At 43.3% G+C, this 24,598-nt stretch overlaps 1 protein-coding gene across 1 annotated transcript in view; it reads right to left on the reverse strand.

The window, feature by feature from the left end:
• Positions 1 to 338: 338 nt before the first annotated feature.
• The window catches only part of LOC137384515 (sodium-coupled monocarboxylate transporter 1-like), a 143,058-nt gene continuing 118,798 nt past the window's right edge, over positions 339 to 24,598 (reverse strand). Inside the window, exons 15-17 of the mRNA XM_068058653.1 lie at positions 20,568 to 20,671; positions 652 to 752; positions 339 to 431 (exon numbers count right to left, since the gene is read on the reverse strand). Coding sequence (XP_067914754.1) covers positions 339 to 431; positions 652 to 752; positions 20,568 to 20,671 — 298 coding nt within the window. The remainder of the gene's footprint in view (positions 432 to 651; positions 753 to 20,567; positions 20,672 to 24,598) is intronic.

Raw genomic sequence — 24,598 nt, forward strand, 5'->3', positions numbered from 1 at the left:
GTTACCTCATCAAAAACTCAAGCAAGTTAGGTAAACACGATTTGCCCTGAACAAATCATTGCTGGCTTTCCCTATTTAATCCACATTTGTTCAAGTGACTGTTCATTTTGTCCTGAATTATCATTTCTAAAAGCTTTAGGTTAAATTGACTGGCCTGCAGTTGCTGGGCCTATCCTCAAACCATTTTTTGAACAACGGTGTAACATTTGCAATTCTCCAGTCCTCTGGCACCACCCCTATACCTAAGGAGGATTGGAAGATTATGGCCAGTGCCTCTGCAATTTCCACCATTACTTCCTTCAGTATCCTTGGATGCATCATATCTGGTCCTAATGACTTTAAGTAAAGTATCTAATACTTTTATCAATTTTTAATCCATCCAGTATCTCAACTGTCTCTTCTTTCACAATGACTTTGGCAGCTTCTTCTTCCTTAGTAAAGAAAGGTGCAAAGTATTTATTTAATACCTCTGCCATGCCCCGTGCATCCATGTGTAACTGTCCTTTTATGTTTCAGCTAAAGACCAGCAAAATCAGAAGTGCTCAGCTTCTCATAAATGTCAACTAATCAGCTGAAACTTGTAAATCATTTAAAATGAGCTGAGGTGATACCACTCTCAATTTAGTTATGAGTGAAATATAATTATCTTACTGTTTCTGGTATTGGAAGGGCTTGTTCATTCCTAAAGATGAAATTGTGAATAGTGTGTACTATTGGAGCAATTAGAATAGGATCCAGATTCTCAGTTCCACCTGTATCAAAGAGATCAGAGTTAATAATACAATACCGCATGGGGTCCGTTATAATATGTCCAGAAAATGAAAATTGTAATCTATCGCTTTGCACCAAGGGCTAATCTTTACCAACTACATAAACTCAGCAAGACAAACAGCTCATTTGTTCCACCCATTAATATTAGCCCTGTCTGCCTATCAGGTGAAAGAATGGAGAGTGTACACCAGGTAAGTAGCAGGGAGTGTGTGTGGGGGGAGGGGGGGCGGTGGGGAAACAGAAGTTTTGGGGGTTTGGAGATCATGACATTGGCGGGGGCGGTGGTGTGGGGGGGGTAGGTTGTCAGATATCACGGCCGGTGGGGTTGGTGGAGATCGTCAGGGTGTGGGGGGAATCAGAAATCGCAGGGGTGTGGATTGAGCCAGAATTTGCAGGGATGGGTAGTCGGAAATCGTGGGTGGGAGTCGGGGAAGCTGGACATCACAGGGTCCAATCGTGAAGACTTTAAATAGGTTCACTTGGGGACTGGGGAAACACTCCTGCTCATCCTGGTCCACAAGCAGTGCTGGAAATGCACATCAATTAGATCTGTCCCTTCTCGCCTCTTTTCATCTGCCAGAATTCCTGTAAGGAAATAAGGAATTAGAAGGTGTTTGAGAAAACCAGCTCGAAAGAATTAAAAGTTGCAGCCTGGTCTGAACAGTGGGAGGAACCTTAAACTGTTCCAATTGGTAATGGTTGGCATCCTTCCATCTACGAAAGATGATGGGCATACAGCAAACAATCCATTTAGGTGGGGTATCTTCTCTTGGAGGCAGGTTCTGCCACAAGCTGAATACAATTGGTAATAGGCTTTTTCAAACTAATGAGTATTCTATTATTAAGGAAAACAAAGGAGAATCCTTGAGATTTTTTTTATTTGTTTATGGGAATGTGGGTGTTGCTGGCCAGGCCAGCATTTATTGCCCATCCCTAAATGCCCATGGGAAGGTGGTGGTGAGATGCCTTCTTGAACCACTGCAGTCCATGGGGGGGTGGGTAGGTACACCCACAGTGCTGTCAGATGTGAAACTCACTATCTTTAGTTTACCTCCCACCGCCCACCCAGCCCAGCCCAGCCCTGTGTACTATACAATTCTTAATCCTTTGTCCAATTTACAAGCTCTTCAATTAGTTTATAATATTGGTCCTGGATAGACTACATTTAATTTCTTAGCTTTGATTTGCCACAGCTACATTCATTCCTCTAATTAAATTAGTTAAGTGAACAATGTTTTGATACTTGTTTATAGTCAGTAATACCATTAGTTTCAAGGTTTTCAGGATGGGCCATTAACCGAGGTACAATAGAAGCTGGTGAGAATACTGAAGACAGAGATAAGATGGGCTCAGGCACCACTTGTGTTTGGCATCTATGCTTGACTGGGTAGGTTGGGGGGAGTAAGGGAGAAAACATGAATGATTCTATTGCAGCAGAATTCAATTCATCCATAGAATGGTTATTGCACAGATGCCATTTAACCCATTGAGTCCATGCTGGCTCTCTGCATGAGCAATTTAGTTAGTTCTACTCCCCCAGCCTTTCCCCGTAGTCTTGCAAGTTTTTCCCTTCATATGCTTATCCATTTCCCTGTTGAAATCACAATTGAATCTGCCTCCAACCCACTCTCAGGCATTCCAGATAGTAGCCACTTGCTGTGTAAAAAAGATTTTCCTCATGTTACCTTTGATTCGTTTGCCAATAACTTTAAATCTGTGTCCTCTGGTTCTTGTCCCTTCTGTCAAAAGGAACTGTTTCTCTCCATCTACTCTTTCTAGACTCCTCATGGTTTTTAACAGTTTTATCAAATCTCCACTCAACTTTCTCAAAGGAGAGCAACCCCAGCTTTTCCAATTTATCCAAGTAATTGAAGTCCCTCATCCTAGGAACCAATCTTGTAAATCTCTTCTGCACCCTCTCTAAAGCCTTCATCTCTCCTAAAGTATAGTGTCCGAAATTGGACACAATACTCCAGTTGAGGTCAAACTAGAGTTTTATAAAAGTTCACCATAACCTCCTTGTTTTTGTATTCTATGCCAGAGTCCTGTGTGCCTTTTTAGCTATTTTCTCAACCTGTTTCTGTGCCCCCTTTAGAATTGTATCCTTTAGTTCATATTGCCTCTCCTTATTCTTCCTACCAAAATGTATCACTTCTCCGCATTAAATTTCATCTGCCACGTGTCCGCCCATTCCACCAGCCTATCTGTCCTTGTGAAGTCTACCAATATCCTTCTCACAGTTCATAACATTTCCAAATTTTGTGTCATCTGCAAATGTTGAAATTGTGCCCTGTATACCCAAGTCTAAATCATTAATATATATCAAGAAAAGCAGTGGCCCTAGTACCGATCCCTGGGGAACAACACAGTATTCCTTCCTCCAGTCCGAAAACAACCGTTTACCACTGCTCTCTGTTTCCTGTCATTCAGCCAAGTTCGTATCCATGCTGCCACTTTCCCTTTTACTCCATGGGCTTCAACTTTGCTGACAAGCCTGTCATGTGGCACTTTATCAAATGCTTTTGGAAGTCCACATACAACACATCAACCGCATAACCCTCATTAGCCCTCTATTATATCATCAAAAAACTCAAACAGGTTAGTTAAACACAATTTGCCCTGAACAAATCCACACTTTTCCAAGTGACTGTTAATTTTGTTCCAATTATAATTTCTAAAAGCTTTCCCACCACCGAGCTTAAACTGACTAGCCTGTAGTTGCTGAGTTTATCCTTACACCCACTTTTGAACAAGGGTGTAGTATTTGCAGTTCTCCAATCCTTTGGCACCACCCCTGTATCTAGAAACATAGGAACATAGGAGTAGAAGTAGGCCATTCAGCCCATCGACCTGCTCCACCATTCAATACAATCATGGCAGATCATCTCCTTCAATGCCTTTTTCCCACACTATCCCCATTTTCCTTTATGTCATTGGTATTTATAAATCTGTCAATCCCTGCTTTAAACATACTCAATGACTGAGCTTCCACAGCCCTCTGGGGTAGAGAATTCCAAAGATTCAGAACCCTCTGAGTAAAGAAATTTCTCCTCACCTCTGTCCTGAGTGACTTCTCCCTTATTTTGAAATTGTGCCCCTTGGTTCTAGACTCCCCAACCAGGGGAAACAACTTACCTGCATCTACCCTGTCTATACCTTTAAGTATTTTGTAAATTTCAATGAGATCACCTCTCATTCTTTGAAACTCTAGAGAATACAGGCCCAAATTCCCAAATCTCTTCATAGGACAGTCCCGCCATCCCAGGAACAAGTCTGATGAACCTTGGTTGCACTCCCTCTATGGCAATAATATCCTTCCTAAGGTAAGGGGACCAAAACTGCATACAGTACTCCAGGTGTGGTCTAACCAAGGTTCTATACAATTGAAGCAAGACTTCACTACTCCTGTACTCAAATCCTCTTGTGATAAAGGCTAACATACCATTAGCCTTCCTAATTGCTTGCTACATCTGCATGATAGCTTTCAGTGACTTATTGACAAGTAGAGCATGGCTATCCGACCCGAACCCGATGGGACCCGATGACATGTGTCAGATTCGGGTCGAGTTGGGTCTCTCGGGTCCAAAATGTGGGCTTGGGTCCGGGCGGGCTGGACGTGGACAGAGATCAGGACAAACAGAAATCAGAGGTGAGAACAGTGGGGGGGGAAAAGGAAAGGAAAGAAACAGCTACAAGTTCTGACATAAAGCACCCCAGTGAAATTAACCCAACCCCTTCCACTCTGAAATCTATCAAGTCTGGGAGAAACTGCCAAGCCCGGGGAGGATACCAGTAACTGCAGTAAGTACAGAACCATCAACTGAGCTCTTGCTTTAATCCATACTTGGCCCAAGGATTTAAAATTATCTGGAAACAGGGAGATTAAACTTCCCAACCTGAGTTGTTTTTTGTTAATGACATCGGAACTTGATACAGTTCAGAAGCTTGTTTGTTACATTGCATGATTTCCTGAAGTGGATACTTTCTTTCCCGCGAGTGCTCAGGGTCGCGGCGCCTTCGCCTGTTTGAAATCAGTGTTTGTTTTTTTAAACTTTATGATATTGATTGAACATGGGTACATCAACAACTGGCACCTGTACTCGATCACTGGTCTAAAGCCTGGCTACCCGACCAAACCTGAATACATGTGTCAGGTTTGGGTCAGGTCGGGCATTTAAAAAAATTAAAGGACTCAGGCTCGGGTCGGGTTCGGGTTGACTGTTGTCAGGTCGGGCCCGGGTCGGGTTTTAATTTTATACCAAAGCCAGGCATCATTGACAAGGACACCCAGGTCCCTTTGTATATCTACACTTTCTAATCTCTTACCACTTAAGAAATACTCTCCACATCTATTCCTCCTACTAAAGTGGATAACCTCACTTTTTCCACATTATATTCCATCTGCCACGTTCTTGCCCACTCACTAAATCTGTCCAAATCCCCTTGAAGCCACTTTACATCTTCCTTACAACACACATTCCCACTAAGGAGGATTGGAAGTAATTTGCAATTTCCACCTTCAATTCCTTCAGTATACTCGGATGTAAATTATGTGTGACAGATATAGTGTTATTTCTGCCCAGTACAGAAGGGGACTTGTAACAGAAGGAGAAAGGATGGATCCAGAGTCAATTGTTTTGTTATGTTATGCAGCCCACCTCTGCATGCAGCAAATGACATAAAGGATACCAATCACCAAGAGATACAACCAAATGGAAGAAAGAACACCATCAGCTGGACTCAAAAATAGTGATCGCAGTTGTCTGGTAGCCCAACGCCAGGCAGCTGCACAGTCTCTGGGAGTGCAGCAAATGAAGAGTTACTTAAAAGTACAGAATAACTGCTGGAAGATATCAGGGGAGCCCTCTGGGAAATGGCAAGTCGACCCAACCGTGAGAGCCATCATACAACTTGCCAACTGCAGCTCTATGAGCTGTGGGGCAGATTAAACCAGCAGGCAGCCGTCATCTTGGCCATCACCACACAGGGACTCAATGATGGTAATGCCAACTGGGATGATTTGACTGTGACAATAATTGTGGCAACTGATACAAAGAGCCATCCACCCCTATGAATGTGATCCCAAGTACCAAGCGTAACAGGAAGGCTCTGAGAGGAAAAAACAATCCCACCTCCTGAGACAGAAGCACCATCTCAAGATGGTTATCGAGGGCAACAATCCAATAGAGCTGTCTCGTCGGATCACCTCCTTTGGCATCATCCACCCCGGTCATATCGGAGGTGGACCAAAAGAAGATTATATGGTTGGAATGCCAACAAATAGTTCAAGCTTCCCTCGATCTTGCTATTCGTGCTCCAGAACTCCCATGCAGGACATTAAACTGGACATCATGCACATATTGGGCATGATTCAAATTAATGCTCAAAAGGAGGGCATGCAAACTATCCAGGGATCGGAGGTAGATTGTGGGACTTGTTCAGCTGATCCAAAAGAAGCAGGCAAACACCAGGGGCTCTAAGGTAGTCAGACAGGATTTCCTGCTCCAACTGCATAGTTTATTAAAGACTGTCCTTCGCGCAGGGGTCAGTAAAACAACTATGTGGGTGAATCTTTTAGAAGCTGCAATGCAAGGATGGGGAGCCTTGAACGATCATGGACAAAAAATTCATTTTTGCCCATTTTTCAGCCAAGCAGGTTGCAATTTGTGACCTTCCTGTGCTGGTTCCATTGGGTTGGGTAGCACATAAATTTGATGCTCCCACCTTCATTACCATGATTGCAGCATTGGACCGAGCGCCTTCCACACTGTTGGCTGCCTCTTCATGCTGCTGTCCACCTCTGCACTCAGCAAGAGGACTGAACAGCATGTGGTGGAGCCAGGCTGCTCTTCTTAAAGGCAGTCTGTCTCTCTTAAAGGGGAAACTGCACTGAATAATATAGCTGCAATTTAAAAAATGAAAAATGGAAACACAAGGGCAGAGAGAGGGTTCCAGAGTAACTGATAAGGTGCTGGATGCATTAGTGGTAGAGATGGTCGAAAAGAGAGACGCCACAGTTCTTCCAGCTTAGCACTTGCTCTTTGTAGAGTGACATGTGACATCGTTGTCTGGACCTGCGCAGTCCAAATTAGACAATCTGGTGTCACGTCAGCTGGTGCGATGTCAGGATAGCACTCCTTCTGAGGCTTCCTCCTTACTGGGGATGCCCGTGCAATCGTACTTCTTAAGAAGGGGTGCACGCAGGCCACGTTGGAAGCAGCTAGTGGCATAGTGTGTCCCAGAAAAAGGGCAGTAGGAAGCAGTCTTACAGACAGCGCTGCATATACCCAAAACTGCACAAAAGAAACCTGTAGCTCCAGTTGAAGAACTGCACCCCTGCCCCCATAAAAATCCAGGAGGATGCCGACACGGGGAGAAACATGATCTGTGACAATTGTGGCAAATCTGGACACAGTTCACAAATCTGGACACTGACACAGACCTAGGCAAGGTGCTCCATTTTCGTTCAAACCACGACAGAAAATCCAGACCCACCCTTTTGGATAAAATGGATAAAATATTGGCTGTTTGGGAAACCAGCAACTTTACCAGAAAATCAAAAGAATACCAGGTATTGGCAGTCACAGCACTGTCAGCCACACAATCACTCTGCTGCTGATTTTTTGTGCTGATAATATGGGCTGCTTGGATTTTATTTTTGCCTGTCAGGGATAGCTGGCCTGGAAATCAGTTCAATTTACTTATTCTTTACAAAGATGTCTGCTGAGCTTCAGTAAATATTGTGTAGCATTGCTACCTTCTGGTGAATGAATAGTACAGCATGCAGAATTCCGGTAAATATCTCAATATTGATTGATGATCACATAACCATAGATGTAGCACCATTATATGTAACGTGTCAGATACCACCTACAGGCATAGCGCCTTTAGAATTCTGCCACCACTCACAATTTTTAATATATAATTTATAATAGATGACACAACAGATTCTTGAGATGACAGGAACTATTTTAATTGCAGTTTGCAGAGTGGTTACAGCCAGAAACATATTAAGACAAAGCCAAATGTGACACCCTTATTCAAGAAAGGGTGTAAGAACAGTCCTAGAGACGACAGGCCAGTTAATTTACCATCAGTGGTGGGTAAGGTTTTAGAAACAATAATCGGGGGGAAAAATCAAAAGGTACTTGGGAGAGGTTTGAGTTAATTAAGGATAGCCAGCATGAACTTGTAAAAGATAGATCATGCTTGACTAATCTAATTGAATTTTTTGATGATGTAACAGAGAAGGTTGATGAAGGGAACACAGTGGATATTGTCGATATGGATTTTAATAAAGCGTTTGATAAAGTAGCACACAAAAGGCTGGTTAACAAATTAAGGCTTATGGAACAAGAGGATTAAAAAATGGCTTAAGGACAGAAAATAGCGAGTCGCGATAAATGACTGTTGTTCAGACTGAAGGATGGTAGACTGTGGTGTTCCCCAAAGGTCAGTGCTAGGAACACTGCTTTTTAAGCTATACATAAATTACTTGAATCTTGGAATACAGAGTAGAATTTCAAAATTTGCCAATGATACCAAACTTGGAGGAGTGCCAAACAGTGAGGGTGATACGAACCGCCTGCAACAGGACATAGATAGGCTAGCAGAATGTACAGATAAGTGGCAGATGGAATTTAACACAGGCAAGTGTGAGGTGATGCAGTACGGCAGAAGGGATAGAGTGAAGCAATATAGACTCAATGGCGCAGTTCTAAAAAGAGTGTGTAGGAAGAAAGGGACCTGGATGTGCGTGTTCATCGATCTTTGAAGGTGGCAAGACATATTGAGAGAGTGGTTAGCAAAGCATATGACATCTTAGTCTTCATAAATAGAGGCATTGAGTACAAAAGCAGGGAGGTTACGCTGAACCTTTATAAAGCTCTGGTTAAGTCCCAACTAAAATACTGCGTCACCACACTTAAGGAAAGATATGAGGGTCGAGAGGGTGCAGCAGAGGAAATTTACCAGAATGGTTCCAGGGATGGGGAATTTTAGTTACAAGGTTAGATTGGAAAAGCTGGGGTTGTTCTCCCTGGAGCAAAGAAAATTGAGAGGAGATTTGATAGAGATGTACAAGATTATGACAGGCTTAGATAGGTTAGACAAGGAAACACTGTTCCCATTAATTGATATCACAAGGACTAGGGGGCCACAGACTGAAGGTTTTGGGCAAGAGATGCAGGGGGAATGTGAGAAAGAACTTTTTTACGCAATGAGTGGTAATGACCTGGAACCCGCTGCCCGCAAGGGTAGTGGAAGTGGAGACAATCAATAATTTCAAAAGGAAATTGGATGGGCACTTGAAGAAAATAAACTTATTGGTCTACGGGGATCATGCAGGGGAATGGGACTGACTGGATTACTCCATGGAAAGCCGGCATGAAAGCTATGGGCCGAATGGCCTCCTTCTATGCCGTAATTGACTCTGTGACTCTATGTATAGAAGGAGATAATGGGGCCTATTTTCCACTGAAATACAAATGGGGAAACACACAGTTCCAAAGTGCAAAGGAGAGGAAAAGTAGCAAGGCCCTGGAACATCAGATCTCCTCCCCTTTATGTTGCCCCGAGATTCCAATAGTGCCCTATGGCTTTAATATCCATATAAGCATGCTTGTAACTGTGGTCAACTAATGTTTTGTACAAATTTATCATTACTTATTTACATGTACACTGTGCCCCTACTTATAAAACCCAAAATGCTGTTGGACTTTAATGTGGGTTTAATTACCTGCACTCAAGATCTCGATTATAAGATCCCACCACAATGAGCAGGAGAGGGTCATGAGGATTAAAAAGTTAATTAAGAACATAAGAAATAGGAGCAGGAATAGACCATATGGCCCGTCAAGACTGCTCCACCATTCAATATGATCATGGCTGATCTTGGGTTTCAACTCCACTTTCCTGCCACTCCCCAAATTCCTTGATTCCTTGAGAGACCAAAAACCTGGCTATTTCAACCTTAAATATATTCAAGGATGGAGCATCCACTACCCTCTGAGGTAGGGAATTTCAAAGATTCACAGTCCTCTGAGTGAAGAGATTTCTCCTCATCTCAGTCCTAAATGATTGCCCCTTATCCTGAGACTGTGCCCCCGTGTTTTAGATTCCCCACCCGGCAGAAACAACTTCTCAATGTCTATCCTGTCAAACACCTTCAGAATCTTGTAAGTTTCAATGAGATTACCTCTCATTCTTCTAATTGACTCCAGAGAATATAAGCCCAGTTTTCTCAGCCTCTCATCGTAGGACAACCCTCTCATAGAATCATAGAAAAATTAAGGCACAGAAGGAGGCCATTCAGCCCGTCGTGTCTGTACCGGCCGAAAAAACTAGCTACCCAATCTAATTCCACCTTCCAGCACCTGGTCCATAGCCTCGCAGGTTACAGCACTTGAGATGCATCTCCAGACATCTTTTGAATGAGTTGAGGGTTTCTGCCTCAACTACCCTTTAAGGCAGTGAGTTCCAGACCCCCACCACCCTCTGGATGAAGAAACTTACCCTGATCTCCCCTCTCATCTTTCTACTAATCACTTTAAATCTATGTCCCCTAGTCACTGACCTCTCTGCTAAGGTCAATAGGTCCTTCACCTCCACTCTATCCAGGCCCTTCACAATTTTGTACATTTCAATCAGATCTCCCCTCAATCTTCTCTGTTCCAGGGAGAACAACCCCAGCCTATCCAATCTTTCCTCATAGCTGCATTTTTCCAGCCCTAGCAACATTCTTGTAAATCTCCTCTGTACCCTCTCCAGTGCAATTACATCCTTTCTATAATGAGGTGACCAGAACTGCACAGAGTACTCAAGTTGTGGCCTAACCAATGATTTATACAGTTCCAGCATAACCTCCCTGCTCTTATCTTCTATATCTTAGCTAATAAAGGAAAATGATGGTCAGACCTTCTGCTATTTCCTCTCTTGCTTCTTTTAACAGCCTGGGGTACATTTCATCCGGCCCTGGTGATTTATCCACTTTCAAGGATGCTAATCCCATTAATACGTCCTCTCTCCCTATGTTGCTCACATCCAATACTTCACACCCCTCTTCCTTAACTACAATATCTTCATCGTCCCCCTCTTTTGTGAAGACAGACGCAAAGTATTCATTAAGAACAATGCCAACATCTTCCTCCCCTACACATTGTTTACCTTTTTGGTCTTTTATGGGCCCTACTCTTTCCTTAATTATGCTCTTACTCTTAATGTATTGATAAAACATCTTTGGGTTAACCTTGATTTTGCTTGTCAATATTTTTTCATGCCCTCTCTTTGCTTTCCTAATTTCTTTTTTGATTTCACCCCTCCACTTTCTATACTCCTCTCCGCTTTCCATAGTATTGAGTTCTCTGTGTCGGGCGCAAGCTTTCCTTTTCTGCCTTAACTTACCCTGTAAGCTCCTTGACATCCAAGGGGCTCCAGATCTGGCCTGTAGTTCCCTGTTTTCTCTCTGCCTCCTTTCATGAACAGCAGTGTTACATTTGCTAACTTCCAATCTACTGGCACTGTTCCAGAATCTAGGGAATTTTGGAAAATTATAGCCAGCGCATCCTCTATCTCTGCAGCTATCTCTTTTGGAACCCTAGAATGTAGACCATGAGGTCAACAAAGAACAAAGAACAGTACAGCACAGGAACAGGCCATTCGGCCCTCCAAGCCTGCGCCAATCTTGATGCCTGCCTAAACTAAAACCTTCTGCACTTCTGGGGTCTGTATCCCTCTTTTCCCATCCTATTCATGTATTTGTCAAGATGCCTCTTAAACATCGCTATCATACCTGCATCCACCACCTCCCCCGGAAGCAAGTTCCAGGCACTTACCACCCTCTGTGTAAAGAACTTGCCTCGCACATCCCCTCTAAACTTTGCCCCTCTCACCTTAAACCTATGTCCCCTAGTAACTGACTCTTCCACCATGGGAAAAAGCTTCTGACTATCCACTCTGTCCATGCCGCTCATAACTTTGTAAACCTCTATCATGTCGCCCCTCCATCTCCATTGTTCCAGTGAAAACAATCCGAGTTTATCCAACCTCTCCTCATAGCTAATGCCCTCCAGACCAGGCAACATCCTGGTAAACCTCTTCTGTACCCTTTCCAAAGCTGCCACGTCCTTCTGGTAGTGTGGCAACCAGAATTGCATGCAATATTCCAAGTATGGCCTAACCAAGGTTCTGTACAGCTGCAGCACGACTTGCCAATTTTTATACTCTATGCCCCGACCGATGAAGGCAAGCATGCCGTATGCCTTCTTGATTTCTGGCCAAATAAGCAACTGGCCCAGTGGCTGGGAGGGGACATCAGCAGCAGGAGGCCACAAACCGAGACTCTTGGAGACAGTCCCTGGCAATTGGGGCTGGGTAGGGGGTGGTGGGGGAGGGTGGCATGGAGTTCATGCTGGTGATTGGGGCTGAGTGAGGGAAGCAATGTGGAAGCTCAATTTCAATAAGTTAATTAAGCGTCCTAGCTCTCTATGGCAGGACCCTCGATTGCCTCAATATTTGCCGCAGTAGCAATGATGACGGGCATGGGTGTGTTGGATCTGGGGTCACATTCCAGCATTTCAACATAAATACATTCTATTGAAAAATAAAAACTCAGCAAGAAACAGCCATCCGTGACTTACTCTGGAAGTTAAGGATAGAATTAGAAGATGAAAAGAAGAGGCTTATAGTGTTGAAAACGACTGTAGCAAGTCTGAGGATTGACAGTGTTCTGGAAACCAGCAAAGGGCCACCAAAATGTTGATAAAAAGGGAAAAAATTGAATACGAGAGTAAACTAGCTAAGAATATTAAAACAGATTGTAAGAGCTTTTACGAGTATATAAAAAGGAAGAGAGTAGCCAAAGTAATGGAGTGCAATTCTGGTCACCACACTACCAGAAGGACATGGAGGCTTTGGAGAGGGTACAGAAGAGGTTTACCAGGATGTTGCCTTGTCTGGAGGGCATTAGCTATGAGGAGAGGTTGGATAAACTCAGATTGTTTTCACTGGAACGACGGAGGTGGAGGGGCGACATGATAGAGGTTTACAAAGTTATGAGTGGCATGGACAGAGTGGATAGTCAGAAGCTTTTTCCCATGGTGTAAGAGTCAGTTACTAGGGGACATAGGTTTAAGGTGAGAGGGGCAAAGTTTAGAGGGGATGTGCGAGGCATGTTCTTTACACAGAGGGTGGTGAGTGCCTGGAACTTGCTGCCGGGGGAGGTGGTGGAAGCAGGTACGACAATGACGTTTAAGAGGCATCTTGACAAATACATGAATAGGATGGGAAAAGAGGGATATGATCCCCGGAAGTGCAGAAGGTTTTAGTTTAGGCAGGCTTGGAGGGCCGAATGGCCTGTTCCTGTGCTGTACTGTTCTTTGTTCTTTGTAAACGTTGGTCTCTTAGAAACAGAGACAGGAGAAATTATTATGGGGAATGTGGAAATTGCAGAGGCATTGAATAAATATTTTCTGTCTGTCTTCCTAATAGAAGACACATGTTGCATACCAGAAATAGAGGGTAACCTGGGGCTAAAAAGACTGAGGAAATTAGATTTAGAGTTAGATATAGCTCTTAGGGCTAAAGGGATCAAGGGATATGGGAAAGAAGCAGGAACAGGGTACTGAGTTTGGATGATCAGTCATGATCGTATTGAATGGCGGTGCAGGCTCGAAGGGCCGAATGGCCTACTCCTGCTCCTATTTTTCTATGTTTCTATGTTTCTAAATTAAGGTAATTAATATCAGCAGAGAAAAAGTATTCGAGAAACTTAAGGGACTAAAATCCGACAAAACCCCAGTATATATAAGTGATTTGGAGGAAAATGTAGCTGGGCTGATTAGTAAGTTTGCGGACGACACAAAGGTTGGTGGAGTTGCGGAAGTGATGAGGATTGTCAGAGGATACAGCAGGATATAGATCGGTTGGAACTTGGGCAGAGAAATGGCAGATGGAGTTTAATCCGGACAAATGTGAGGTAATGCTATTCAACCATGACGACCACAGCACCTAAACACAATGCAGAACACGGCCTGATTAACTTCACTGTTTCTTGAAGGAGAAAATGACGCAGAGCAACAGGTAGCAACAATAAATTGGAGGAGGACAAGTATGCCTGCATATGTTAACCCTTGTGAAGGAGACAGTGCCAACCATCATTAGAGGTAGCATCACTGAGGCTGTGGCCACTGACGCGCTGAAGCAATCAATGATCAGGATATCACCATACCTAATGCTCTGTCTCTCATCCCACTTCTCCCTCATTTGTCAATCTCTCCTGGTTGAAAAGTTATAGAGGGCGTAAGTACTCCCTACTTCCCTTCTCCTCTCCCCACGCCATAACCCAAGACTTAACTTTTTTTCATTTCATTTCATACCCAAGAACTGGAGCCTGCAGTGGAGGAAGAGGAAGAAGAAAGTGAAGATGACCAGACACTGTCATTTAATCTTACAGTTGCAGCCACCAGCTCAAATGCCGACACTGCTCATATTTCAGATGCTAGGCTAGAGGAGGGATCTGCATGTGGTAAGACATGCGCAAGAGCCATGGCAGGGGCAAAGGATAGTGCAGATGCCACCTCACCAGATGTTCTGCAAGTTCTGCTGCACAGGACTCAGATAAGAACTTTGGTGGGCCAGGCGACAGTGCTTGGTGCACTGGAAAGCCTGTCAGAAAGCACGTGCTCAATGTCAAGGAAGTTGGAGCAGTCACCAGCAGGTAAGGCCAAAGATTGCAGAAATGGTAAAAAGATAGAGTTAAAGGCTCTGAATCTGAATGCACATAGCATTCATAACAAAATGGATGAATTGTTAGCACAGATAGAAATAAATAAGTGTGATCTGATAGCCATTACAGAAACATGGTTGTAAGGCGACCAAGGCCGGGACCTGAATATTGAAGGGTACTCGAGATTTCGAAAAGAAGGGAGCTAGGAAAAGGTGGTAGGTAGCTTTGTTAACGAAGGACATCATTAGTACAGTAGCAAGAAATGACCTTAGCTCAAAAGAGAAAGGTGTAGAATCAGTTTGGGTCGAGATAAATAATAAGAAAGGTCATTTGTGGGAGTAGTTTACAGGCCCCTAACAGTTGCTACACTGTAGGACAGAGTATACAGGAAGAAATAAATAGAGCATGTAAGAAAAGTACCACAATAGTCATGGGTGACTTTAATCTACATATAGATTGGACAAATCAGATTGGCAAAGGTAGCCTGGAAAATGAGTTCATACAGTATATTTGGGAACAATTTCTTAGAGCAGTACATTCTAGAACCAAATAGGGAGCAGGCTATTCTCGACCTGGTAATGTGCAATGAGACAGAATTAATCAATAACCTCATGATAAAGGAGCCTCTAGGTGACAGCGATCATAACATGATAGAATTTCACATTCAATTTGAAGGGGAGAAGTGTGGGTGTAAGACTAGTGTTTTAAACCTAAATAAAGGTAATTCCAAGGGTATGAAGGCAGAGCTAAAGTGGAAACTAGGTTAAAAAGTAGGACAGTAGAGATGCAGCAGCAAACTTTTAAGGAGCTATGCAATAACTCTCAGCAAAGATTTACCCCAGTGAAAAAGATACCTTGCGAAGGATGCATCATCCGTGACTTAATAAGGAAGTTAAGGATAGTATCAAATCAAATTAGTCACAATACCTTACAGGAGGAATTCATGGAGTGTGTACGGGATGGTTTTCTGAACCAATACTACAGAACAGGCCATCCTAGACTGGATATTGTGTAATGAGAGAGGAATAAAAGACAATGTAGTTGTGTGACACCCCTTGGGGATGAGTGACCATAATATGATAGAATTCTTCATCAAGATGGAGAGTGATGTAGTTGATTCTGAGACTAGGGTCCTGAATCTTAATAAAGGAAACTACGAAGGTATGAGGCGCTAGTTGGCTATGATGGATTGGGAAATGTTACTTAAAGGGATGACAGTGGACAGGCAATGGCAAACATTTAAAGAGTGCATGGATGAACTGCAACAATTGTTTATTCCTGTCTGGCGCAAAAGTAAAACAGGAAAGGTAGCCAAACCATGGCTTACAAGGGAAATTAAAGATCGCATTAGATCCAAGGAAGAGGCATACAAATTCACCAGAAAAAACAACAGACCTGAGGATTGGGAGCAGTTTAGAATTCAGCAAAGGAGGACCAAGGGATTGATTAAGAAGGGGAAAATAGAGTACAAGAGTAAGCTTGCGGGGAACATAAAAACAGACTGTAAAAGTTTCTATAGGTATGTGAAGTGAAAAAGATTGGTGAAGACAAATGTAGGTCCCTTACAGTCAGAAAGAGGGGAATTTATTTTGGGGAACAAAGAAATGGCTGACCAGCTAAATGCATACTTTCGTTCTGTGTTCACAAAGGAGGACACAAATAACATACCAGAAATGTTGGGAACACAGGGTTTAGTCAGAGGGAGGAACTGAAGGAAATCAGTATTAGTGGAGAAATGGTGTTGGGGAAATTGATGGGATTAAAGGCCGATAAATCCCCAGGGCCTGATAATCTACATCCCAGAGTAATTTAGGAAGTGGCCCTAGAAATAGTGGATGCATTGGTGGTCATCTTCCAAGATTCTATAGACTCTGGAACAGTTCCTACAGATTGGAGGGTAGCTAATGTAACCCCACTATTTAAAAAAGGGAGGTAGAGAGAAAACTGAATTATAGACCAGTCAGCCTGACGTTGGTAGTGGGGAAAATTCCAGAGTCCATTATCAAAGATTTTATAGCAGAGCACTTGCAGAACAGTGGTAGAATTGGATTTATTTACAAAAGGGAAATCATGCTTGACAAATCTACTGGAATTCTTCGAGAACGTAACTAGTTCATGAGGGGGAGCCAGTGGATGTGGTTTATTTGGACTTTCAGAAGGCTTTCGACAAAGTCCCACATAAGAGATTAGCATGTGAAATTAAAGCGCATGGGATTGGGGGTAGTGTATTGCGATGGACAGAAAATTGGTTGGCAGACAGGAAACAAAGAGTAGAAATAAACGGGTCTTTTTCCGAATGGCAGGCAGTGACTAGTGGGGTACCTCAGGGATCGGTGCTAGGACCCCAGCTGTTCACAATATATATTAATGATTTATATGAGGGAACTAAATGTAATATCTCCAAATTTGCAGATGACACAAAACTGGGTGGAAGTGGGAGTTGTGAGGAGGATGCAGAGAGGCTTCAGGGTGATTTGGATAAGTTGAGTGAACGGGCAAATGCATGGCAGATGCAGTATAATGTGGATAAATGTGAGGTTATCCACTTTGGTAGCAAAAACAGGAAGGCAGATTATTATCTGAACGGCTATAAACTGAAAGAGGGGAATATGCAACGAGACCTGGGTGTTCTCGTACACCAGACACTGAAGGTAAGCATGCAGATGCAAAAGGCGATAAAAAAGGCAAAAGGTATGTTGGCCTTCATAGCGAGAGGATTCGAGTACAGGAGCAGGGATGTCTTGCTGCAATTATACAGGGCCTTGGTGAGGTCACACCTGGAATATTGTGTGTAGTTTTGGTCTCCTTATCTGAGGAAGGATGTTCTTGCTATAGAGGGAGTGCAGCGAAGGTTTACCAGACTGATTCCTGGGATGGCGAGACTGACGTATGAGGAGAGATTGAGTCAGTTAGGATTATATTCGCTGGAGTTCAGAAGAGTGAGGGGGGATCTCATAGAAATCTATAAAATTCTAACAGGACTTGACAGGGTAGATGCAGGAAGGATGTTCCCGATGGTGGGGGGGGTCCAGAACCAGGGGTCATAGTCTAAGGTTACGGGGTAAACCTCTCAGGACTGAGATGAGGAGAAATGTCTTCACCCAGAGAGTGGTGAGCCTGTGGAATTCACTACCACAGAAAGCAGTTGAGGCCAAAACATTGTATGTTTTCAAGAAGGAGTTAGATATAGCTCTTGAGGTGAAAGGGATCAAAGGATATGGGGGGAAAGCGGGAACAGGTTACTGAGTTAGATGATCAGCCATGGTCATAATGAGTGGCGGAGCAGGCTCAAAGGGCCGAATGGCCTACCCCTGCTCCTATTTTCGCTTTTTATGTAAAAGAAACACTGTACAAATCTACAAAGATTAGTGGTAGGTCAAAAGATTGTATGAATTTTAGGAACCAGCAAAGAATGACGAGAAAATAATAAAGAGGGAGAAAGTAGAATATGAAAGAAAACCAGCTAGTAATATAAAAACAGATAGTAAGAGTTCCTATAAGTATTTAAATAGGAAACGAGTAACTAAAGCTAGTATTGGTCCTCTAGAGAGTGAGTCTGGGGAATTGTTCATAGAAAACAAGGAAATGGTGGAGGCTTTGAACAGGTATTTTGTGTCTGTTTTCACTGTAGAAGATTTAGGCAACCTCCCAAAGATGCTTGAAAATCAAGAGGTGAAAGGGAAAGAGGAACTTAAAACAATCACCATCACCAGAGAAAAGGTGCTGGGAAAACTATTAGACATAAAGTCTGACAATTCACCAGGACCAAATGGCCTGCATTCTGGGGTCTTAAAAGAAGTAGCTGCAGAGATATTAGAGGCTTTGGTTATGATGTTCCAAAATTCCTTAGATTCTGGAAGGGTCCCGCAGATTGGAAAATAGTAAATGTAACACCTTTATTCAAGAAAGGAGGGAGACAAAAAGCAGGAAACTACAGGCCAGTTAGCCTAACATCTGTCATACAGAAAATGGTAGAATCTATTATTAAGGAGGTTATAGCAGGATACTTAGAAAATCATAATGATATCAGACAGAGTCAACATGGTTTTGTGAAAGGGAAATCATGTTTAACTAATTTATTAGAGTTCTTGGAGGAAGTAACAAGCAAGATGGATAAAGGGGAATCTGTAGATGTGGTGTACTTGGATTTCCAAAAGGAATTTGATACAGTGCCACATCAAGGATTACTACACAAGATAACAGCACATGGTGTAGGGGTAACATATTAGCATTGGTTAAAGGACTGGTTAGTTTTTAGGAAGCAGAGAGTAAGGATAAATGGGCCTCTTTCGGGTTGGCAAGCTGTAACTAGTGGAGTGCCATAGGGATCAGTGCTGGGGCCTCGACTATTTACAACTTATATCAATGACTTGGATGAAGGGACCAAATGTATGGTAGCTGAATTTGCTGATGACGCCAAGATAGGAAAGAAAGTAAGTTGTCAAGAGGAGGTAAAAACTCTACAAAAGGATTTAGATAGGTTAAGTGAATGGGCAAAAATTTGGCAGATGGAGTATAATGTGGGAAAATGTGAACTTGTTCATTTTGGCAGGAAGAATAGAAAAGCTGTATACTATTTAAATTGCAGAACTCGGTGGTATAGAGGGATCTGGATGTCCTGGTACATGAATCACAAGTTAGTATGCAGCTACAGCAAGTGATTAGGAAGGCAAATGGAATGTTGGTGTTTATTCCAAGGGAAATTGAGTATAAAAGTAGGGAAGTTTTACTGCAGCTGTACAGGACCTTGGTGAAACCACATCTGGAGTACTGTGTACAGTTTTGGTCTCCTTAATTCCGGGAATGAAGGGCTTATCTTATGAAGAAAGGTTGAACAGGTTGGGCCTATACCCATTGGAGTTCAGAAGAATGAGAAATGATCTTATTGCAACATATAAGATCCTGAGGGGACTTGATAGAATGGATACTGGGAGGATGTTTTCTCTTGTGGGGGAGACTAGAACTAGGGGACACAATTAAGACGGAGGTGAAGAGAAATTCTTTTTCTCAAAAGGTCGTTAGTCTGTGGAATTCTCTTCCCAGGAAGCAGTGGAGGTTGGGTAATTGTATTTATTCAAAGCTGAGTTAGATTTTTGATAGACAAGGGAGTCAAGGGTAATGGGGGCAGAGAGGAAAGTGGAGTTGAAACCACAACTAGTTCAGTCATGATTTTATCGAATCGCAGAGCAGAATCAAAGGGCCAAATGGCCTACTCCTGCTCCTAAGCCCTATGTTCCTATGTTTGTCCAGCACTAACTTGGAACAGGGCTTTGTGCAGAGCTTGGAGCCCATCTTTTCCAACAGATAGTGACCTCCATCACCACCTGTGGAACCCACTGTGATGCAGTGTCTGACGGCCAATGTCACAACTTACATTGCAACACAAACAGCTTCCATCAAAGCTCTGAGCGCTGCAGTGGAAGCTCAGAGTGCTGCTAGGTGAAGTGGCAGGGATATTAACAGGAATATTGTCAAAATGAGAGAGGAAAGCAGGTTTGTGTTCCCACCCCTACCATTCTGCTAGTGCCCTTGCTGTTGCCTGGAACCAGCCAGCCCAGATAGTACAGACTGAGATGTATTACCAAAATTTATTACCTCACATGTATTCACATTAAAATGCATTTGCCACCTATCTGCTCATTTTGCTAACCTGTTTATATCTTCCTGAAGTCTTCCATAATGATTCTTGCTGATTGTCAAACCTACCTTTGTGTCATCAGTAAATTTTAAAATTGAGTTTCCTATAGCTAAGTCCAAATCATCCATATCTACCAAGAACAAAGTAGGCCCAGTACTAATCCTAGGTGTGTACCTTTGCAAACCCTTCCCGAAACAGCTTTGTGTTGTCACATTTCTGGCTACTTTCAAAAGCATCCTTAAAGTCTACCTCTTCAACAGCACCTTTGGCTACATCCTGTAGTTGCTATTTAGGTCTGTCAGCCAACTGTGATATTTTGCTACATTAAAGTTTCTATATAAAATGCAAGTTATTGTGAAGTTGCTTCATGTTGATGCTATTGCAGCCAGAGAATAGTGTCCTAATTTGTCACAACGTAATTTTAATTTTACTTACCAGTGAACATACTGACGATAAATCCTACTAAAACTGTGCTCAGGCAAGCAACTGGGCTGTAGTAGAGATATGATAAGGAGTAGAAATTTTCTGCAATGCTGGGCCTGAAATATATAAAAATAACAGTAATTCTGTTCTAGTGAATAAATAGCATCTCATGCAAGATTACTTTAGGTATAATCTCAGCACTGATTTTGATTTTAAATAATGCATTTTGTTTTGTACATCATGTTAAACGGTCATTTTCAACTCACAATTTATGCTATCATTCCAATATAAAAGCCTGGTTTTTAACTGGAAGTCGAACTTGGGCAAGACGATGCCAAGCCCCATCCTCACCATCCCGCCCCCCACCCCCAACTTCAGCAAAATAAAGCCTGTGTGATTTTACTGCACTTATAGCCCTGGGTCCTCTTCCTCCTGTCTTCACCTGGCAGGAAAGCCACAGAGGTTTCCCCATTCAGGGCACTGGTTAAAATAGTTGGGGCCCGATGAAATCATCAGAGATCCACATATTTAAAGAAGAACCCCTCCAGCACTTTTGCCACCTATTCATAAGAGCAGGTTAAGACAACGAGAACCAAGCAGGACACAGGCAGCTAAGTTACCCGGCCAATTTTAACTGCTCACCTGCCCAGTTTCCGCTGAGTGTGAAAGGTTAAAATCATATCCATTATATTTATCATAACTTCAAATACTGCTTTCAAATTAAATTATTACTGTAATAATTCAATTGTCAACAAATTAATTAAAATAACACTATATTCAATTAATATTGGCATGTTAATCTTCCGTTTTTGACATAAACCAAAACTCAATTGCATATTATTGTCTTCATCTGCCACCTGAAATATGTAATCCTATATCTTTCAAAACCAGCATTAACTGAATCTAAACAGAAAATACAGGAAATACTCATGAGGTCAGGCAGCATCTATGGAGATAAAAACAGAGTCAAAGGCCGGAATTTTCCGTTATTCAGTGAGGAGGAGAAGGCGGGAACGGAAGTGGGTGGTGCTGACGCTCCCTCTCCGATCCTCATTCTCAATAGAATCCCACATTGGCCAGCCAATTAATGGCTGGCAGGCAGAATGGCGGACCATTCATCGGCTAGGCATGGTGACTGAGGTGTCGGTTGCATCATCAGATATTGCGCTCAGAAGTGATGGTGCCATCTTTAAAGGGCCACCAGCACTGGGACGCGCTTCAAATCTGCTTATTCTCCTGCTTCTGCCCTGCCTCAGACCTTCCTCTTCAAGACCTCCAGACAGCAGTGTAGGCCTGCCAATGGGAGAAGGCCAAGAGGTCAGTGAGATATGCGTAGTGAATACCTGAGCAAAGAGGCACTTGGCGGCATGGCAGAAGGAAGATCCTGGGTGGCCCCATAGTTCAGTGACGACTCCCTGCAGGTTCTCCTCCAGGCTATCCAGGCAAGGTGGGAGGTCCTCTTCCCCAGGGATAGAAGGAACAGACCTCCCCACCGAACTAAGCAAGCCTGGACAGAGATCACAGAGGAGGTCAGCAGCTGTGGGGTCATCCAGAGAACCTGACTGCAGTGCTGTAAGCGCACCAACGGCCTTCTCCACTCGACACCTCGGTTCCCTTAGAGATCAGCAATTGGATAAGTGGGAGGGTGTGGCTGCTGGGGAGGGAGAGCCCACCATGTCGATGGCAGTGGAGTGAGGCTTCAGCATATCCTGTAGAAGAAATGGATGCAGCTTTGTCAAGGGGCTCAAGCCTGGCAGTGGTCACCCTCACATGGTGGCTCTGGAATGGCCCAATGCCACAAGCATGGCAGTGGCCCAAAAATCAGCATCTAGGGTACCAGCCACATAGGCATTGTGCCTGTTTTTATGGGGTGACTAACTTTCCACTTCCCTGTTCTCACAGGAGCAAACAGCCCAGACCTGTGGCAGAGCTCCACTTCTAGCCATTGACGTCCATATAAGAGGAGGCTCTTGTGCTGGCAGGGCAGCATGGCGGCCTCTCCATTGCAGACGGTAATGTTAGAGTCTAATAAGTTCTGTTAATGGATGTTAAATACCTAGCAGTTGAAGGTGAATAGGTGCTGGGTGTTGTTAGGAGTACAGATGTAAGCTCTGTGGCAAGCAATAAACAGTCTCCACCAAAGCATCCTAGGCTCAATATCTTCTTCACAAACAGGCTTGGCAGTTTCTCCAACATTGGTAGCAAAGGATGGTTGCCTGAAAGTGATGATTGGAGGCTAAGATTTGTTTTCAGACAGGAAATTAGAATTGGAGTTTTCTTTGAGAAGGCTGTAATTGGAGTTTTATTTTGAAGAAAGAAGACTGAAACCAGGTGTAAGGTGTCGGGATATGATTTCCACCGCTGTTTTCTGAAGCCGAACCTTAAGATCAATGGAAGAATGAAGTGGACATGAGTTACATCTTTACCAAAAAGGAAGCAAGGAATAGCCTTTGCACTTTCACTTCCCGCCAGAAGCAAGATCAGGGACAAAGTGTTCTCGGAGCGAGAGGCTCATCATTTGGACAATCTCTTAAAATTTATGAATAAAATTTATATGAAAGATGACTTATTGAGTGCCTATAAGGCGTGGTTGGACTTTGATAAATTTAGAAAAATGGATGGTTCTTCCATAGAAGAATATATTATGGAGTTTAACCGGCTATATGCAAGATTGCAGTGATTCTACTTGGAAATTCCTAAATCAGTGCTTGCCTTCAAATTGTTGGATAGTGCTAGGATATCGAACTTAGATAGGCTCTTGGTATTAACCGGAGTTAGATTCAAAGAAAGAGATACACCTTTTGATCAGAAGTTTGACACTTTGAAAACATTTTTGGGAACACATTCCTTTCCGGCTGCTTTCATGGTGCAAATGGGCTCTTCAGCGGTGACACTAAAGAACAAAGAACAATACAGCACAGGAACAGGCCATTCGGCCCTCCAAGTCTGCGCCGATTTTGATGCCTGCCTAAACTAAAACCTACTGCACTTCCGGGGACCATATCCCTCTATTCCCATCCTATTGCAGACGACACAAAGGTTGGTGGAGTTGCGGATAATGATGAGGATTGTCAGAGGATACAGCAGGATATAGATCGGTTGGAGACTTGGGCGGAGAAATGGCAGATGGAGTTTAATCCGGACAAATGTGAGGTAATGCATTTTGGAAGGTCTAATGCAGGTGGGAGGTATACAGTAAATGACAGAACCCTTAGGAGTATTGACAGGCAGAGAGATCTGGGCGTACAGGTCCACAGGTCACTGAAAGTGGCAACGCAGGTGGATAAGGTAGTCGAGAAGGCATACGGCATGCTTGCCTTCATCGGTCGGGGCATAGAGTATAAAAATTGGCAAGTCATGTTGCAGCTGCACAGAACCTTAGTTAGGCAACACTTAGAATATATAGAACATAGAACATTACAGCACAATACAGGCCCTTCGGCCCTCGATGTTGCGCCGACCTGTGAAACCATCTGACCTAAACTATTCCATTTTCATCCATATGTCTATCCAATGACCACTTAAATGCCCTTAAAGTTGGCGAGGCTACTACTGTTGCAGGCAGGGCGTTCCACGCCCCTACTACTCTCTGAGTAAAGAAACTACCTCTGACATCTGTCCTATATCTATCACCCCTCAACTTAAAGCTATGTCCCCTCGTGTTTGCCATCACCATCCGAGGAAAAAGACTCTCACTATCCACCCTATCTAACCCTCTGATTATCTTATATGTCTCTATTAAGTCACCTCTCCTCCTCCTTCTCTCTAACGAAAACAACCTCAAGTCCCTCAGCCTTTCCTCATAAGACCTTCCCTCCATACCAGGCAACATCCTAGTAAATCCCCTCTGCACCCTTTCCAAAGGGCAGGAATGGATGTTGCAGGTTCCGGGATTTAGATGTTTCAGTAAGAACAGAGAAGATGGTAAAAGAGGGGGGGGTGTGGCATTGTTAATCAAGGAGAGTATTACAGCAACAGAAAGGACGTTTGAGGACTCGTCTACTGAGGTAGTATGAGCCGAGGTTAGAAACAGGAGAGGAGAG

The sequence above is a fragment of the Heterodontus francisci genome, chromosome 26 (assembly GCF_036365525.1).
Source record: "Heterodontus francisci isolate sHetFra1 chromosome 26, sHetFra1.hap1, whole genome shotgun sequence".
Lineage (NCBI taxonomy): Eukaryota > Metazoa > Chordata > Chondrichthyes > Heterodontiformes > Heterodontidae > Heterodontus > Heterodontus francisci.